Source organism: Penaeus chinensis, chromosome 24, assembly GCF_019202785.1.
Source record: "Penaeus chinensis breed Huanghai No. 1 chromosome 24, ASM1920278v2, whole genome shotgun sequence".
NCBI lineage: Eukaryota > Metazoa > Arthropoda > Malacostraca > Decapoda > Penaeidae > Penaeus > Penaeus chinensis.
In genome coordinates this window covers 25,571,694-25,587,194 of record NC_061842.1, presented here as the reverse complement: position 1 = coordinate 25,587,194, position 15,501 = coordinate 25,571,694, and the positions used below count along the sequence as shown (strand labels likewise).

General features: G+C 47.8%; 2 protein-coding genes across 4 annotated transcripts in view; both read left to right on the top strand.

The window, feature by feature from the left end:
• The first annotated feature begins 8,076 nt into the window (after positions 1-8,076).
• On the top strand, positions 8,077-13,774 carry LOC125038140. 3 transcript variants are annotated; one of them, XM_047631460.1, is made up of 2 exons: positions 8,077-8,189; positions 12,778-13,774. In XM_047631460.1, the coding sequence occupies exon 2, from the start codon at positions 12,920-12,922 to the stop codon at positions 13,769-13,771; it is 852 nt and encodes a 283-aa protein (XP_047487416.1). In that variant the 5' UTR covers positions 8,077-8,189; positions 12,778-12,919; the 3' UTR covers positions 13,772-13,774. The 3 variants fall into 3 exon arrangements, with proteins under 3 accessions (XP_047487416.1, XP_047487417.1, XP_047487415.1); XM_047631461.1 differs by lacking the exon at positions 8,077-8,189 and adding an exon at positions 8,233-8,398; XM_047631459.1 differs by lacking the exon at positions 8,077-8,189 and adding an exon at positions 12,246-12,616.
• A 421-nt stretch (positions 13,775-14,195) lies between these two features.
• Positions 14,196-15,501, top strand: part of LOC125037904 (fibrous sheath CABYR-binding protein-like) — a 1,314-nt gene continuing 8 nt past the window's right edge. Inside the window, exon 1 of the mRNA XM_047631141.1 lies at positions 14,196-15,501. This exon is cut by the window's right edge and continues 8 nt beyond it. Coding sequence (XP_047487097.1) covers positions 14,196-15,501 — 1,306 coding nt within the window.

The following is a 15,501-nucleotide window of genomic DNA, read 5'->3' as shown; positions in this document are numbered from 1 at the left end:
AGAGGCAAGAAGCTTCAGGATAAGAGATTCTGGCGGGGCAAATGAGGGAGGGAAGGAGGGAGGGGGAAGAGGAAGAAAACAGTGTTTGGTCTCTCCGCCTTAGTCAACATTGTTCCCAGGACAGACATGTGTTGCCGCTCCGTCTCTCGAGGAATTTGTAAGTCGCGTCTCTTACTGTTTATGCGATGAGGCAGGATAGACAGTCAGAGAGAGAGAGAGAGAGAGAGAGAGAGAGAGAGAGAGAGAGAGAGAGAGAGAGAGAGAGAGAGAGAGAGAGAGAGAGATTCGGCTTGACATATTTATTGAGACAACTGGTTACATCTCAAAAGGATGGAAGTAACACAAGATTATCCGGAAGACTCGTCCAGGGTGTAGGGCGGTATCCGGACTCTCCCCCTTGTTTGTGGATCCGGATAGAAGAAGGTTCTCGAATGAAGGGGGAGGGGGAGGGGGAGGGGGTTATGGGGCTCTCTTTATTGTTGGTCGTTCGGTTTATTGTCAGAACTCGTCTTGTTTACAGCCCCGAGTCGGCGCGGGGTTTTGCACCCGCGCCTTTGTGATGTCGTGGGGGGTCGGGGAGGGTGGGGAAGGGGAGGGGAAGAGAGAGGGGGGGGTGAGGGGGGAAGGGAGGGCGAGGGGAGGGTGATGAGAAGGGAGGGGAGGGGAGGGAGTGGGTAGAGTGACGGGATGAGAGGGAGGGGAGGGGAGGGGAAGAGAGGGAGGGGAGGGGAAGAGAGGGAGGGGAGGGGAAGGGAGGGAGGGGAGGGGAAGAGAGGGAGGGGAGGGGAAGAGAGGGAAGGTAGAACGTCTGATGTAAGCCTCTTGTGTCACATTTGTCCGGTTGATGGAGTTTCGGAAGAGGAGAAGCTTATTTTGCGTATAGATAACTCTCATTTTCATTTTTTTTTTCTTAATTTGATTTATTATGTATTTATTTTTAGTTTTGGGTGTGGGAAGGGGGAGGGGGCAGTGAGGCAAAACCGAGAAAACGAAGGATGATTACAAATGACATCCGGAGGGCGTGCGAAGAACACTGTTGGCTCAGGTGCGTCGGAGGATTCAATGTAGGAATTTAATTGGGTATGTGTGTGTGTGTGTGTGTGTGTGTGTGTGTGTGTGTGTGTGTGTGTGTGTGTGTGTGTGTGTGTGTGTGCGTGCGTGTGTTTGTGTTTGTTCATGCCCAGGGAGACTTGCCCAGCGGACACAATACAACTCTGTACTCAGTAGGTATGACCAGCATGTTGATGGGACGGAGTGACATTTTTAGAAGGCCGGACCTTTGCGGAACACGGTTTCTCCCTGGACGAAATAAGGGGCGGATGGATGGATGGCTTTTCCTTCTTCTTTCTTTCTTCTTCTTCTTCTTTCTTCTTCTTCTTCTTCTTCTTCTTCTTCTTCTTCTTCTTCTTCTTCTTCTTCTTCTTCTTCTTCTTCTTTCTTTCTTTCTTCTTCTTCTTCTTCTTCTTCTTCTTCTTCTTCTTCTTCTTCTTCTTCTTCTTCTTCTTCTTCTTCTTCTTCTTCTTCTTCTTCTTCTTCTTCTTCTTCTTCTTCTTCTTCTTCTGCTTCTGCTTCTTCTTCTTCTTCTTCTTCTTCTTCTTCTTCTTCTTTTTCTTCTTCTTCTTCTTCTTTTTCTTCCTCTTCTCCTCATTCTTCTTCTTTTTCTTCTTCTCTTTCTTCTTCTCTTTACTTTTAAGAAATTAACTTGTGATGTGGGAAGAAGAATGTAATTTTCGTTATGTGTTTAAGTCTGTTCATTTGTTGCTGTTGGATGATCTGGTTCGGTTGACTTTGTCATGTTCTTCTCGGATTTAAAGGTAACCTTCGGCATAAAGTCATTAGCATATGTGAATATATTTGACCAAAAAGGATAGTGTTTACTGTTGGGACTTGAGATTTTAGGCCACAGGCTTTTATCCCGACTCCTGCCGGACACAGAAGCGCATCAGGTCCCGAGGGCGTGAGACCCGACGGATTTCTTACGACTCGAATCGCAGCGAATGACGTGAAGATAAAACGAAGACGAGGATCCGCATTCTCCGATTTCTTTTTCCGTTCGGCAAATGTTCTTTCTCGCCTTTTCTTTCCTCTCGGGAACTCATCCGCCCGGGCGAGGGAGGACGGGAGAAAAATCGCGTCGTTCCATAAACCGCAGGCGAGTCCAGGCCGCAGCCGGGCGTGCGTCCAGCCAGCCTCCAGCGGGTGACGGCGGCGCTGCTGCCCGGGAAGGCAATGGATCGAGAAGGTTATCCTGCGGCATATGAGTCCGCCTTGTTCCCCATTCTCCTCAACTTCTCTCCTTCTTCTCCTCCTCCTCCTCCTCCTCCTCCTCCTCCTCCTCCTCCTCCTCCTCCTCCTCAACTCCTCCTCCTCCTCCTCCTCCTCGTGCTGTTCTGTCGTGGTAACAGCATGGCCTTCGTCGGCGTCCCTTGGGGTTACAGGGGTTACTGCTGTTGTGAGCGCTTTATGCTGGGTTGGAGGGTTTATGCCACATAGGCACCCTATGTGGCAGAAACCCTCCAACCCAGCCTACACATACAGTAGGCCGTAGAGAGCGTGACTGTACTAGGGCGGGCGGCCTTAACTACGCCTATATATAGCAGGATTACCTGCGTGCGCGATTGAGTCCGCCTGGCTTGGCCGAGCTGGCGTCACGGTATTTGTCCTTGCCCACCTGGTGGCTGGTTACTCGACTTGTTTTTGCGGGCGCATGTGCCTGAACGTGGTGCGGGCGTGGGCGTCGCGCGGGCGGCAGCACGTCGCTTCAGGCAGGAAGAACGTAAATGGTTCGCATGACTGTCAAGGTGAACTGAACCTGGCACATGTCTGACTTTTTCAGCTTCTCGGATAGAGCCTCAGATCGGATCGCGGCGAGCGGTGACTCTAGGGCTTTGTAGTCAGTTGGGGGCGTGGGGGGCGGGGGGGGGGGATGGCTCGCTCGTCCGTTAGGGAAATTGGTGGGTTTTTTGTTCATTTCTCCATCGAAAAGTGCTGTCAAATCCGATTGTTCTTCTGTCGAAAAGATTTGTTAAAATATGGTTTCCTGTCCCCCCCCCCCCCTCACTTAGTACCCATTTCCGGTATAGTTCCCAAAGTACTGTATCACATTTCCGTCGTTGTATAAACCAGAATTGTGCTGTTGTTTTTCCAGCCTATTAGCACACACACAAAAAAAACAAATATGCCACCAGTTATTCCGAAATACGTTTTCACTGTAAAATATTCATGGCCTTTTTCCAACGGTCGACCCGAAATTATAATTCATCAAATGTGGAAAATCACCCCCAAAAAAGAATTCAAATCTCGCGCGCTTTTCCCTTTGTTTACACCCGAATTTTTGGCGCGCTTCGCTTCGGCACTCCCTTTGCTATTACGTTCCTTGATCATTTCTGTCGTACATCATGGGCGGCGTGAGAGGTATGATCGCGGGGTCTTTTATCAGTTGCTGGTGACGCGGGCGGCATCTAACGCGTGCAAGCGACGGCGGGCGCCAGTAAATACCCGGTGAATATAGTGGCGTTGCGCGCGACGTGATGCATCGCTCAATTGTTCCCTCGTTAAGTTAAGGCGCGATACGCGGAGGGGAGGTGGGAGGGGGAAGGGGGGGGGGGGATGGAGGGGGTAGTGGGGGGAGGGAGGGGGTTAAGATGCATCTCTGGAGGATTATGTGCCAGCGCTGGTGAAGGATGGCGGCTCGCGAAGGATGCTGCTTTTGTTTTATTTATTTGTAGGAATTTTGTCGTGTCTTAAAATCATGGTGGAATTTCTTTTTTCCTGTTAGGTATGGTCTCTTTATCTCTCTCACTCATTCTTAATTCATCTCTCTCTTTCTCTCTCTTTTTCTCTCTCTCTCTCTCTCTCTCTCTCTCTCTCTCTCTCTCTCTCTCTCTCTCTCTCTCTCTCTCTCTCTCTCTCTCTCTCTCTCTCTCTCTCTAACTCATTCTTAATTCATCTCTCTCTTTCTCTCTCTTTTCTCTCTCTCTCTCTCTCTCTCTCTCTCTCTCTCTCTCTCTCTCTCTCTCTCTCTCTCTCTCTCTCTCTCTCTCTCTCTCTCTCTCTCTCTCTTCATCTCTTCCCCCTTCTTTCTCTCTTCCCAAGTCTAGCACCCTTTCTCCTCTTTTTATTCTCCTTCTACTCCTCACACTCTCTTCTCCCTTCTCACCCCCTGTCCATTTCGCTCGTTAAAAAAAGAAAGAAAAAAAAAAAGATATCGCAAGAGTTATTCGCCAGGGCCGTGAACGGAGCCTGGCGCAAGGTGCATACTAATTAGCGTTCGAGTCTCCGTGAAGTGTCCCGCGCCCGTTGATGGAGCTTGTAAACGCGTGGCTGACAAATGTTTGAGTTCTTCATAATTAAGGATGTGGTGTTTGAATAGCTGGATTTTTATATATATATATATATATAAATGTGATATATATATATTTTTTTCTTGTTTGTGAATACGTTTTCGTGATTAAAGATAGGCTGTTGAGATATCTGTGTTGTTTTTAATTACTGTTTCTGTTTTATTCGCTATGGGTTGAGGGAGAAGGCGAGAGGTAGTTTTCAAACGCGTCGTTGATAAGCATTTGAAAGTACGTCATAATTAACCGCTATTTTTTTTTTTTCTTTAGCACGTCATAATTAAAGATGTTACTTTTTTTTAAGTACATCTAAATTAAAGATAGGCCGTTAAGATATCTATTTTTTGTTTCCTTTTCTTGTTTGTGTGTGTATTAAGGGGTTAGGTATGTGGAGCTTATGATTAAATACGTCATTGACAAATAGGTAAGTTCGTCATAATTAAGGACATGCTGCGGGAAATTCCTTAATTTTGGAATAATTAGTTTTTTTTTTTTTTTTATTGGCTTGTGGGTAGAAACTGGCTTGTAAACACGTCGTTGACAAAATGTTCAAGTCGGTCTTAATTAGCGATAGTTCGTGATGATTAAGGAATATGTCGTTGAATAGCTCTTTGTTTAATTAATTCGTTTGTTTTTATTTGTTGTTAGTGGATAAAAGGGAAGGAGAAAGTAGGTAGGAGCTAGTAAAGACGTCGCTGATAAGTGCATAAATCTACCGTAATTAACATATGCTATTTTGTTTGCAATTATTTTTTTTCTTTTTAATTCCTTGCTTGTGGATGGTTATGTGGGAGTATGTGGGTATCTAGTTGCTGTGGGGGTGATGGAAGGCAGGGTTGGGGTTATATGGGGTAGTGGGTATGTGCTTGTTGTGGGGGTGATAGAAACGGGGTTGGGGGGATGTGGGGTATGTGGGTATGTGGGTATGTAGGTATGTGGGTATGTGGGAGTGATGTGGACAAAGTCTGGCTGGGTTTGTGGCGGCGTTGGGGCGCAGGTGTGACTAGGTGCTCAGCGATGTTACTGCCTGTGTGATCGATAAGGACGCCGGTGTTGTGGCATTTAAATATTGTGGAGAGCAAGTATTTGAATATATTATTATCCTAGGAGAGGGAAGGGGCCTTGGTAATCTCTCTCTCTCTCTCTCCCTCTCTCTCTCTCTCTCTCTCTCTCTCTCTCTCTCTCTCTCTCTCTCTCTCTCTCTCTCTCTCTCTCTCTCTCTCTCTCTCTCTCTCTCTGTCGATCTTTCTCATTTTTGCGTCTCTCATTTACTCCTCTTCTCTTTCTCCTTCTCTGTTTATTTTGCTCTCTCTTGCTTCTCTTCACTTCTATTGTTTTCTCTCTCTCCTCTCCCTCCCCCTCCCTCCCTCCCTCCCTCCCTCCCTCCCTCCCTCCCTCCCTCCCTCCCGCCCTCTCTCTCCCTACCTCTCCCTCCCTCCCTCCCTCCCTCCCCTCCCTCCCTCCCTCCCTCCCTCTCTCTCTCTCTCTCTCTCTCTCTCTCTCTCTCTCTCTCTCTCTCTCTCTCTCTCTCTCTCTCTCTCCTCCTCCTCCTCCTCCTCCTCCTCCTCCTCCTCCTCCTCCCTCTCCCTCTCCCTCTCCCTCACTGTCATACGTACCTCCATTTTTTCCCCACTTTTTCCCCTTAACTTCCAGAGCCATATTTCTCGTCCGTTTCTGTCTTTCTGGTTCTTATCGTTATTACTTATACGGCGGTTCGTGGGAAAACGAAGGTAAACGGATAGTGTTTTGTCAGTGTCTTCGCCGCCGCCTTCGTCTCTCAGGGTTTTTAGGGCTGTCTACTTCCCTCGTGTTTATTGTGCTTTCTCCCTTTCTAATCTCCGCTAGAGAAAGGGTTTCCGTGTTGCGATAAGGCTAGAGGGGGATGGAGGTGCAGGGAGAGGGAGAGGTAAAGGGAGAGGTGGGGACTCAGGGGTGGAGGGAGAGGTGGGGATTGGGGTGGTGGAGGGAGAGAGAGGCGGGGATGGGGGGAGGTGGAGGGAGAGGGAGAGGTAGACATGGAGGTGGAGGTGGAGGAAGAGAAGGAGGAGGAGGGGAGGGGGAGGGGAAGAGGAAGGGGAATGAGAGAGGAGGTGGATAAGAAATTAGGGGGGGCGGAGTTACCCGATGTAGGAGGATTACCATGAGAAATGGACTAGAGTTACCCGCAGTGGGAAGTCAAATTAGCAAGAGGGGGCGGGGTTTCCAGCCGAGAGGAGGGGGGGAGGGGGTATTGGAGGTAAGTGGTAGGGGGGGAGAACGCGAATTTACCATCTGTGAGAGGAGGGAATGGGCGTGGGCTACCAGCTGCGTGAGATAAAGGGGTTGGATAGATGGGCGGAGTCGCGGAGGTAAAGGAACAGAGGCGCAGCTACGCGGCGTTTTGTCGCTGATTGAATGGGCGTGAGAAAGGGGATTGGGGCGGGGTGGGGAGGGGGGAGGGCGCGGGTTGATCGTCCAGGGAGGCAAGGACGTGGGTGAGTCCGGTCATGAGTCAGAACATGAGGGCCCGAGGAAGAGGGGTGGACTGGGAGAAAGGGCGTGGGGGTGCCTCACTACCGGTTTAGAGCTCGCTCTCTCTCTCTCTCTCTCTCTCTCTCTCTCTCTCTCTCTCTCTCTCTCTCTCTCTCTCTCTCTCTCTCTCTCTCTCTCTCTCTCTCTCTTTCTCTCTCTCTCACTCACTCTCGCTCTCGCTCCCTCACTTTCTCACTCTCTCACTCTCCCCATCCCTGCCTCCCTCGCCCCTCCCTCCCTCCCTCTCTCCCTCGCTCCCTTTCTTTTTCTCTCTTTCTTTCTCTCTCCTCTCCTCTCCTCTCTTTTCTCTCCATCTCTCTCTATATCTGTCTTTTTTTTCATTTTCATTTTCTTTTTCTCGTGCATTGCATCTCCATTATCCCACCTGCATGTCGCTTCGCTTTCTTTCTTATTACCCTTAATTTCAATAAGAATTTCATAACAAGGAAGTTGGTTTCTCGAATTCTTACATTCACGCGAGGCACAGAATTTATCCGAAAGTAGGGAAAAGTTCCTGTTTCGTTCGTCTGAACTTGACGTGTCCGGAAATGCTCAAGAGGATATGAGCGAAGGTTGCAGCGGCGGGAGGATGAGGCGACGGGCACGAGACGTCTGCGTTTCTATTATAAGGAGGCATGGGAGTTGCACGTGGAGGCAGGAAGTTCTGGGATGAAGTCTTCGCTGTGTGTGCGGGTTTTTTTTTTTTTGTTTATAGATTGGTTGGTGGTGCGTTTAGATTTATGTATTTTTTGTTTAATATGACGCAGAGTGGTTCATGTGTGTCGTTCTAAATATATATGTTAAATACCTGTTGTGGTGACGACGTTCTTCCCCCTTCCCCGTACCCCCTCACCTGCCTCCGCCTGCCTGTCGCAGCCCACCGCGAGACAGTTACGTGGCTGAGATCTTGTGGTGCGGAGTGATTTCTTTGTCCCAGGAGGATAAGGCCACAAAAGGCGACATATGAGCGGTGACTGGAACGCTTGCAGTAATCATTGATATTGTGGCCGAAGCGGCGAGGCGATGTGGACAGTGTGGTGGGGAGCTCAAGGACTCTCTTGCCCTCGTCCCTCCCTCCCTCCCTCCCCGCCCCACTCTCTCCTTCCTCATACCTCCTCCCTCCCTCCCTCCTTCCTCCTCCTCCATCCCGACTGCCCAGCCCGCCAGTTGGCCGAGCCTGGCAAGCCTCGAGACGTCCTGGCAGTAATATACCCGGAGTCCTTCCCCACACGCTCTGTGTGCAGGAAGGGGACTTGGCTGACCTCCTGAAGGGGTTGTTTGCGAGCGCGGATCCCCGGGAAATGCGGGCAGCGGCGCCAGTGCGAGGGAGAGTGATTGGTCAGCGCTGGCACGTGCGTGGGACATAGACGAGAGCGGCCTAGCGCGTCGAGGGGTTCCTCCTCCTCCTCCTCGCCTCGATAGGCATGGCGAGGCGATGACGGCGCACAAACGTCGAGAGGCGAGAGGCTGAGACGTGATGGATGTTGATGGGTAATGGGGCGGCGAAATCTCCCGGCGGAGGAGCGGGAGGGCGTGGAGGTGAACAGGTAACATGCAGTACATCATGCTGGTCGACAGCCGCGGTTGTGTTATGGTTGCGTCACACCGAGCTATGACAAGCACGTTGCCCCGCGCTGTGACGGATACGCGGGGAATGCGCCCCGAGTTGACTCAGGTCGGAGCGAGAGGTGCCACATTGGCGGCTACTCCGAGGAGAAGGGAGTGAGTGTGCGGAGAAAAAGGAGTGAGTGTGTGGACCTCGTGGAGTCGGAGGGAAGTTCGGGGCTGCCGTAGAGAAGGCGTGTTAATTAACGCAAGAAGAGGAGTTGATAAGTTGGCAAGTTTAGTGAGTGGGAAGTTGATTGATGCAACTACATGGACCAGGATCAGAGACGTGTGTGTGTGTCTGTGTGTGTGTGTGTGTGTGTGTGTGTGTGTGTGTGTGTGTGTGTGTGTTTGTGTATGTGTCTGTATGTGTGTATGTGTATGTGTATGTTTATGTGTTTGTGTGTGTGTGTGTGTGTGTGTGTGTGTGTGTGTGTGTGTGTGTGTGTGTGTGTGGATGTGTATGATGTGTGTGTGTGTGTGTGTGTGTGTGTGTGTGTGTGTGTGTGGATGTGTATGATGTGTGTGTGTGTGTGTGTGTGTGTGTGTGTGTGTGTGTGTGTATGTGTCTGTATGTGTGTATGTTTATGTGTTTGTGTGTGTGTGTGTGTGTGTGTGTGTGTGTGTGTGTGTGTGTGTGTGTGTGTGTGTGTATGTGGATGTGTATGATGTGTGTGTGTGTGTGTGTGTGTGTTTGTGTATGTGTCTGTATGTGTGTATGTGTATGTTTATGTGTTTGTGTGTGTGTGTGTGTGTGTGTGTGTGTGTGTGTGTGTGTGTGTGTGTGTGTGTATGTTGATGTGTATGGTGTGTGTGTGTGTGTGTGTGTGTGTGTGTGTGTGTGTGTGTGTGTGTGTGTGTGTGTGAGAGAGAGAGAGAGAGAGAGAGAGAGAGAGAGAGAGAGAGAGAGAGAGAGAGAGAGAGAGAGAGAGAGAGAGAGAGAGAGAGAGAGAGAGAGGGAGAGGGAGAGTATGATAGAGAGAGAGAGAGAGAGATCCCTGGGCCTGGACTCCCCACGGTGGCCTGGGCCAACCACATGGCGAAAGAGAGGGCGACGGTGGAGAGCTGCAAGAAACCACCACAGTGTAGGACGCGGTCGGGACACCGCCGGGGGATTAGAATGTCATTTACCACCACAGTGGAAAAAGGAAGCATGCCAGTGTTTTCATGCGCTAGTGAAAGTTGACAATCAGCCGTGGTGTGACGTGAACTAGTCAAACTCGCCGCCCTCCGCCTGCGCCTCCCACTCCGCCTCCCCCTCCCCATCGCCGTGACTTCGGGAGTGCATTAGCCGCCGGGACAAGAGGAACGAGGTGCAGGAGAGGCGAATTAGCATAATCAATGAGATAATGTAGGAATGGGAGGAAGCGACAATCACCGGAGGCGAAGATGGGCGCCCCGGAGGCCCTAGGCGACGCAGGCACCGCGATTTGGGATGTGGATCGAAGGCAATGCAGTTGTCTGGGAGATGCATTTCCCTTGCTCTGCCGATGGTGCTGTGGTGCTCGCGCTATGGTGTTCTGTGTTATGGTGCTGGTGGCGTGTTGGTAGCTGTGTGGTGCCATTTGGGAGTTATTTTGTGTGGGGATAATCGTATGGAGAAAATGAAAACGTTTCTGTGTTGTACCGTTTGGCAACGTTTGTGATATAATTAGTATGCCGTTTTCGTTGTCGGTGGCGTGTGAAATTGATTTTGGAGTTGCGTAATATTCGATAACGCATATTTTAGTGGGTAGATTGATAAAGCGAAAGCAGAATGGAAATGATTTTGAATATGCGTTAATCGGTGATGATCTTTGTGTAGTGAATATTGGCTATGGTGTCGGGATGAAATGACATCCTATCTTAATGAACTTTGGGCAGTAATGATTACATTAAAGCGAAGATAGCAGATAAAACATTATATTGCTGTTTAACGTTATCGTTATACTGATAAGAACGATATATACTCGTGCACAGTGATGGCTCCGCGTCACTGCAATGAACATATCAAGAATCATTTTTCATTGATGAAATTTTAGTGATTTTACTACGAGATCCGATGATGTGTGTGAATTAAAAACGCATGATTTAGAGGATGACTTGATATTCAGAAAATGATGAAGGGAAAATATGTGTTAAGTATCGCCGAAAGTGAACGAAACACGCCCCAGTAAGAGTGATAGAAAGTGAAGAAGTGAGAGTGAGGGTGGAGCGTAAGAGGGACAGTAAAGGTGAGAGCGCGAGTGAGGGTGAAAATGTTGTCGGCTCATGAAAGTGTAAAATAAGAGTTTGATGCGAATATGATGTGGATGATGACAGGACTCGGGTTCAGTTGAGGGCAAGGGGATGTGGTCTCTCATTGTCATCTTTCAAATTTGATCGTATCCATTATTATCGTTTCTTTTCTTGTTGTTGCCGTTGTTGTTTTTTTATTATTGTTATTATTGTTCTTATTGTTATTGTTGTTATACTTCTTTTTCTTGTTGTTGTTGTTATTGTTATTATTATAATTATTATTATTATTATTATCAGCATTGCTGTTATTATTATTATTATTATTATTATTATTATTATTATTATTATTATTATCATTATTATTATTATTATTATCAGCATTGCTGTTGTTGTTATTGTTATTAATATGATTATTGTGATTATTATTACTACTATTACCAATACTACTAATGATATTGATAATAATGATACTGTTGTTGTTATTATTATTATCATTATCATCATCGTTGTTGTTGTTGTTGTTATTTTCATTGTTTTCATGATGTTTTATCATTATTACTATTATTACCATCATCATCATTATAATATTACTGATAAAATTACTATCAATAGTAATAATAATATTAATAGTTACAAAAATAATTCTTGTTATTATTATTATTATTATTATTATTATTATTATTATCATTATTATTATTAATATCATCATCATTGTCATTGTTACTATTATTAGTAGCAGTAGTAGTATTTATTATTATTATTATTACTATTATTTTTTTATTATTATAACTATTATTTTTTTATTATTATTACTATTCTTATTATTATTGTTATTATTATCATCATCATTATTATCATTACCATCACTATTATTATTGCCATTGTTATTATTATGGCTATTATTACAATAATGATCATATCCTCATTACCATTAATTACGGCTCTGCCAGTGTGCAGCGTGTCCGGCCGTGACCAAGAGCACCAGATGACTGACCCAAGTGTAAACAACTTCCACGGAAACGCATGACACACGCTGACGTAATCGGACAGTTGCCCGAACGTCTTAATTGTCAGCTTGGCTTCTCGAGTACACTGCCTGAGTGAAGTTGTTAGGGCGGAGGCGTTTGGAAAGGGAAGAATAGAGTATTTTTGGGGTATGATCGTTAGCTTAACTTGCAACAATGGAAGTATGATTATTGAATTGGATTGATTGATATAATTAGTTAATCAGTTGAATTACTTTTATATATATATATATACACACACACACATATATATGTATGTATATATATGTATGTATGTATGTATGTATGTACACAGAGATGGATAGATTGATTATGAGTATTTATTTACATACATTTGTGTGTATGAGGTGACAGAGAGAGAGAGAGAGAGAGAGAGAGAGAGAGAGAGAGAGAGAGAGAGAGAGAGAGAGAGAGAGAGAGAGAGAGAGAGAGAGAAAGAGCGAGAGAGAAAGAGAGAGAGAGGGAAAGAGCGAGAGAGAGAGGGAGAGGGAGAGGGAGAGAGGGAGAGGGGGGGGGGAAGAGATTCTTACACACACCCACAGCCTCGAGCAGACGTTGCGACGTGTTCTGTCAAGTAAGTTTTTTCACGAGAACGCGGTGACTTGCTACGCTGCCTTCAGTTGTTTTGCAACAAGTGAAGCATGGTGGATTATTCTGCAGTGCAACATTCGTCTCATTGCCAATTGTTGCTGCAATCAGACGTGTGGCTTATTAAGATAAGTGTGAAATCCAGTGATACGCTCGAGTGATGCAAACGGCTGCAAAACAGGATTATGCCACCGATAAGAAAGATAACTGATTGTGCCACTTGATAACGAGCGCTATCACCCCAGGCATGCGACTAAAGGCAGCAGTGTCATGCCCTTTGTCGTTCCGATAGCCGTGCTGGAGGGGGGCGCGTCGAGGGCGAGTGGCATTGTAAACAAGCGAGTGGAAATTGAGGCAGAATCGAGTGGCGTTGACTGTGGTCCGGGAAAGGGACGGGGATGGCCGTGTTATCAGTGTGGGGTTACGCGACGTGACCCCGTATGAGGGATTTTCACTTTGTGTTGTTCTTAATTCATTATTTTCCTTTACAGCTATTTTAAGTGATAATATTAAGTGTACAGGGACTGTTAAATACGACGATAGATAGATAAGAGTCCATGATGGAGATACTGGATACCAGTGCGCGTGTGAGAGCCGAACACTAACAGTGAGGAATATTTTTGAGATGAGAAAATGGAGAGTAATTATGACCCTTATGTACGAGTCCTGCGCAGCGATGGTGACGGAGAGGACGACCTGGTCCCCTGGTGTACAGACGGCGACCACGGCAGGTGCAAGGCCTACCTGGCGAAGGTGATAAGCGTCGACGAGGATGGCTCTTGCGACGAGCTGGGGGAGGACGACTCCGCGGAGGAGTTTCCCCCTCTCGTCATCACAGAAAACGGGATGTTCGACGCCGTCCCGGAGCGAGGCCAGACTAATGCATCTTTCACAAGCCTCTCTCGCGGGTTCCGTGGCTGCAGCTACGTCGGCGAGGCAAATGAGGTGATGTATGGGGAGAATGTAGATGTTTCGATGCCGCTAATATACAGTTCTAAGCGGGTGAATAATGAAAGTGAAAATAAAGAGCAGGTTTATGACACAGACGAAGGCGCGGCTGACCCAAGCATAGATGACGTAACCTTCGAAAACAGAGAAGAGGTCAGTCTGGTTGGGGAGGAGTCAGTCGACGACCCTAGCGAAGGTTCCGAGCCAAGGGCACCTTCACGGGAACTCGCCGAGGATGCTAGCGAACCCAGCGGTGCCGGAGATGACGTCACAGATAACAGAGGGTATATGGGTCGGCCCAGAAATAACCTCGTCACGCGGGAGTACCTCAAGATCAGCGGGATCCTGGGTTTTGCCGCAGAGCTGATCAACACGACGCTGCCCAGCGACGAAGGCCTCCCTTCGCGTAAGAACGGCGACGACTCTGGCGGAACCTGGCCTGCTCTCGTGCCCGTGGGAGAAGGCCGCCTCCGGGACGCCCCCCGAGGTTCGAGCGCCGGATGCCCCCGCGCTTGGCCGCGAGACCGAAAACAATAAGAGCAACGCGCGGCGCAATCATCTAGGTCACGTGGCCTGGCAAGGCCCCGACGCGCCTGACCTTTCCAGGACCAAGGCGCTGGCTGGCGGGGATGCCCGTGACGTCATAAAGCCCTTTGTCTTGTCCGACCTGAAGCGTCTTCGGGAGGAGCGGCGCGTCTCAGTGGATGAGGGAGAGATAGCGGAGGAGGATAAAGTCAGCGAAAGCGGAGACGAGGAGAGACATGATGATAAAACAGAGGAAGGGGAAAGAAGTGCGGGGGAGGAAGAGGACCTCGAAAATGGCATTAACGTGGGAGAGTACAAAGAGGTAAAGGCCGTTTTTATTCAAGAATGTTTGATAGAAGAAGAGGAAGAGGAAGAGAAAGGCGATAAGAAGGAAGAAGGTAGAGAGAAGGTGATAGAGACGGACGGGACGGAGAATATGACCACCGAAGAGGATAAAAAGGAAATTGGAGAAAGCACGGAAGCAGAAGGAGAGAAAGAGGGAGGAAATGAGATAGAGGCGGAACAGGAAGAACCGCAGGAGGAGTTACAACATTCTCAGGAAGAAAATGTTGCCGAAAACCTCCCCTGCGAAGATCATTCCAGTGTGGAACATCCTCCACAAGAACACGGTGAAGGCGGACTGTCGTCAGAGAACAGTTCTTGTGAAGAACAATCTCCTGTAGAACATTCCATAGAAGGATATGTTGACGGTTCATTCCACGAAAAACATGCTTCTTATCACTGTGAAGAACAAGCCTCTGATGAACCTTCCCCTGCAGAACACTGCGAGGAAGACCCTTCCAGTGAGGGACATCACTGTGAAGAACATCCCAGTGGAGAAGAACTTTTTGAAGGTGAAGATTCCTCTGCCAAAGAAGTTGGAGAACGTGAAGCCGGAGAAATTCTGCGAGAAGAACACGGTTGTCCCAGTGATCGTCTTGTGCAGCAAGAACCCTTTCAAGATCTGTTCATTGAAGACAAATCTGCCAAGGATAATTCGAATGACGAATTGCATTCCAATTCTAATGAGAAATGTTCGTCTGACGATCATCCCGACGAAGAACATTCCTTTGAAGAACACCGTGTGGAATCCCATTCCCCTCCTGAAGAACACCTGTGTGCAGACAAACCAAGTGAAGAACCGCGTCTAGAAAATCTGATTGATTTGTCAGAGCATCTGATGGAAGAACAGCCTAAACCCTGTGATGACGGTCCTACCGAAGAACAACCTGGCGACCTGTGTGAACACGTGTCTCCAGAAGAACAACCTGAATGTTCTGAGCCCCCTCCTATTGAAGAACAGCGACACGTCCACTTTAATGAAGTGTGTTGCATTGATGAAAACCCGAGTGAAGAAGAACAGATATTTGAGTGCCATCTTTCTGAATTACAGCCGACGGAAGAACATCTCGATGAACATGTTATTGTAAACGATCATGACAATGAATCACTTCAGGAACAACAAAGAGATGAGGAACAGCTTTCTGCAGGCCAGGATGTTAAAAGCCAGTTGGACGAAGAACAGGACAGTGAGAAGAAATCAGAAGAAGAAGGCATTGAAGAACAAGTTATTGAAGAACAGGCGTGTGAAGAACAGATTACTGAAAATCGCCCAAATGAAGAGCAAATCGACGAGAAATCAATGTGTGGAGTTCGGCTCGGGAAAGAACAGTCTGTGGAGAGTGTGGAAGAACTCGGAATGGACGACGGCACAGGCGAAGAACATCCTTGTGAAGGCGAAG

Excerpts from the sequence above, each read along its gene's own strand:
- LOC125038140 (XM_047631460.1), top strand. The coding sequence starts at position 12,920 with ATGGAGAGTAATTATGACCCTTATGTACGAGTCCTGCGCAGCGATGGT.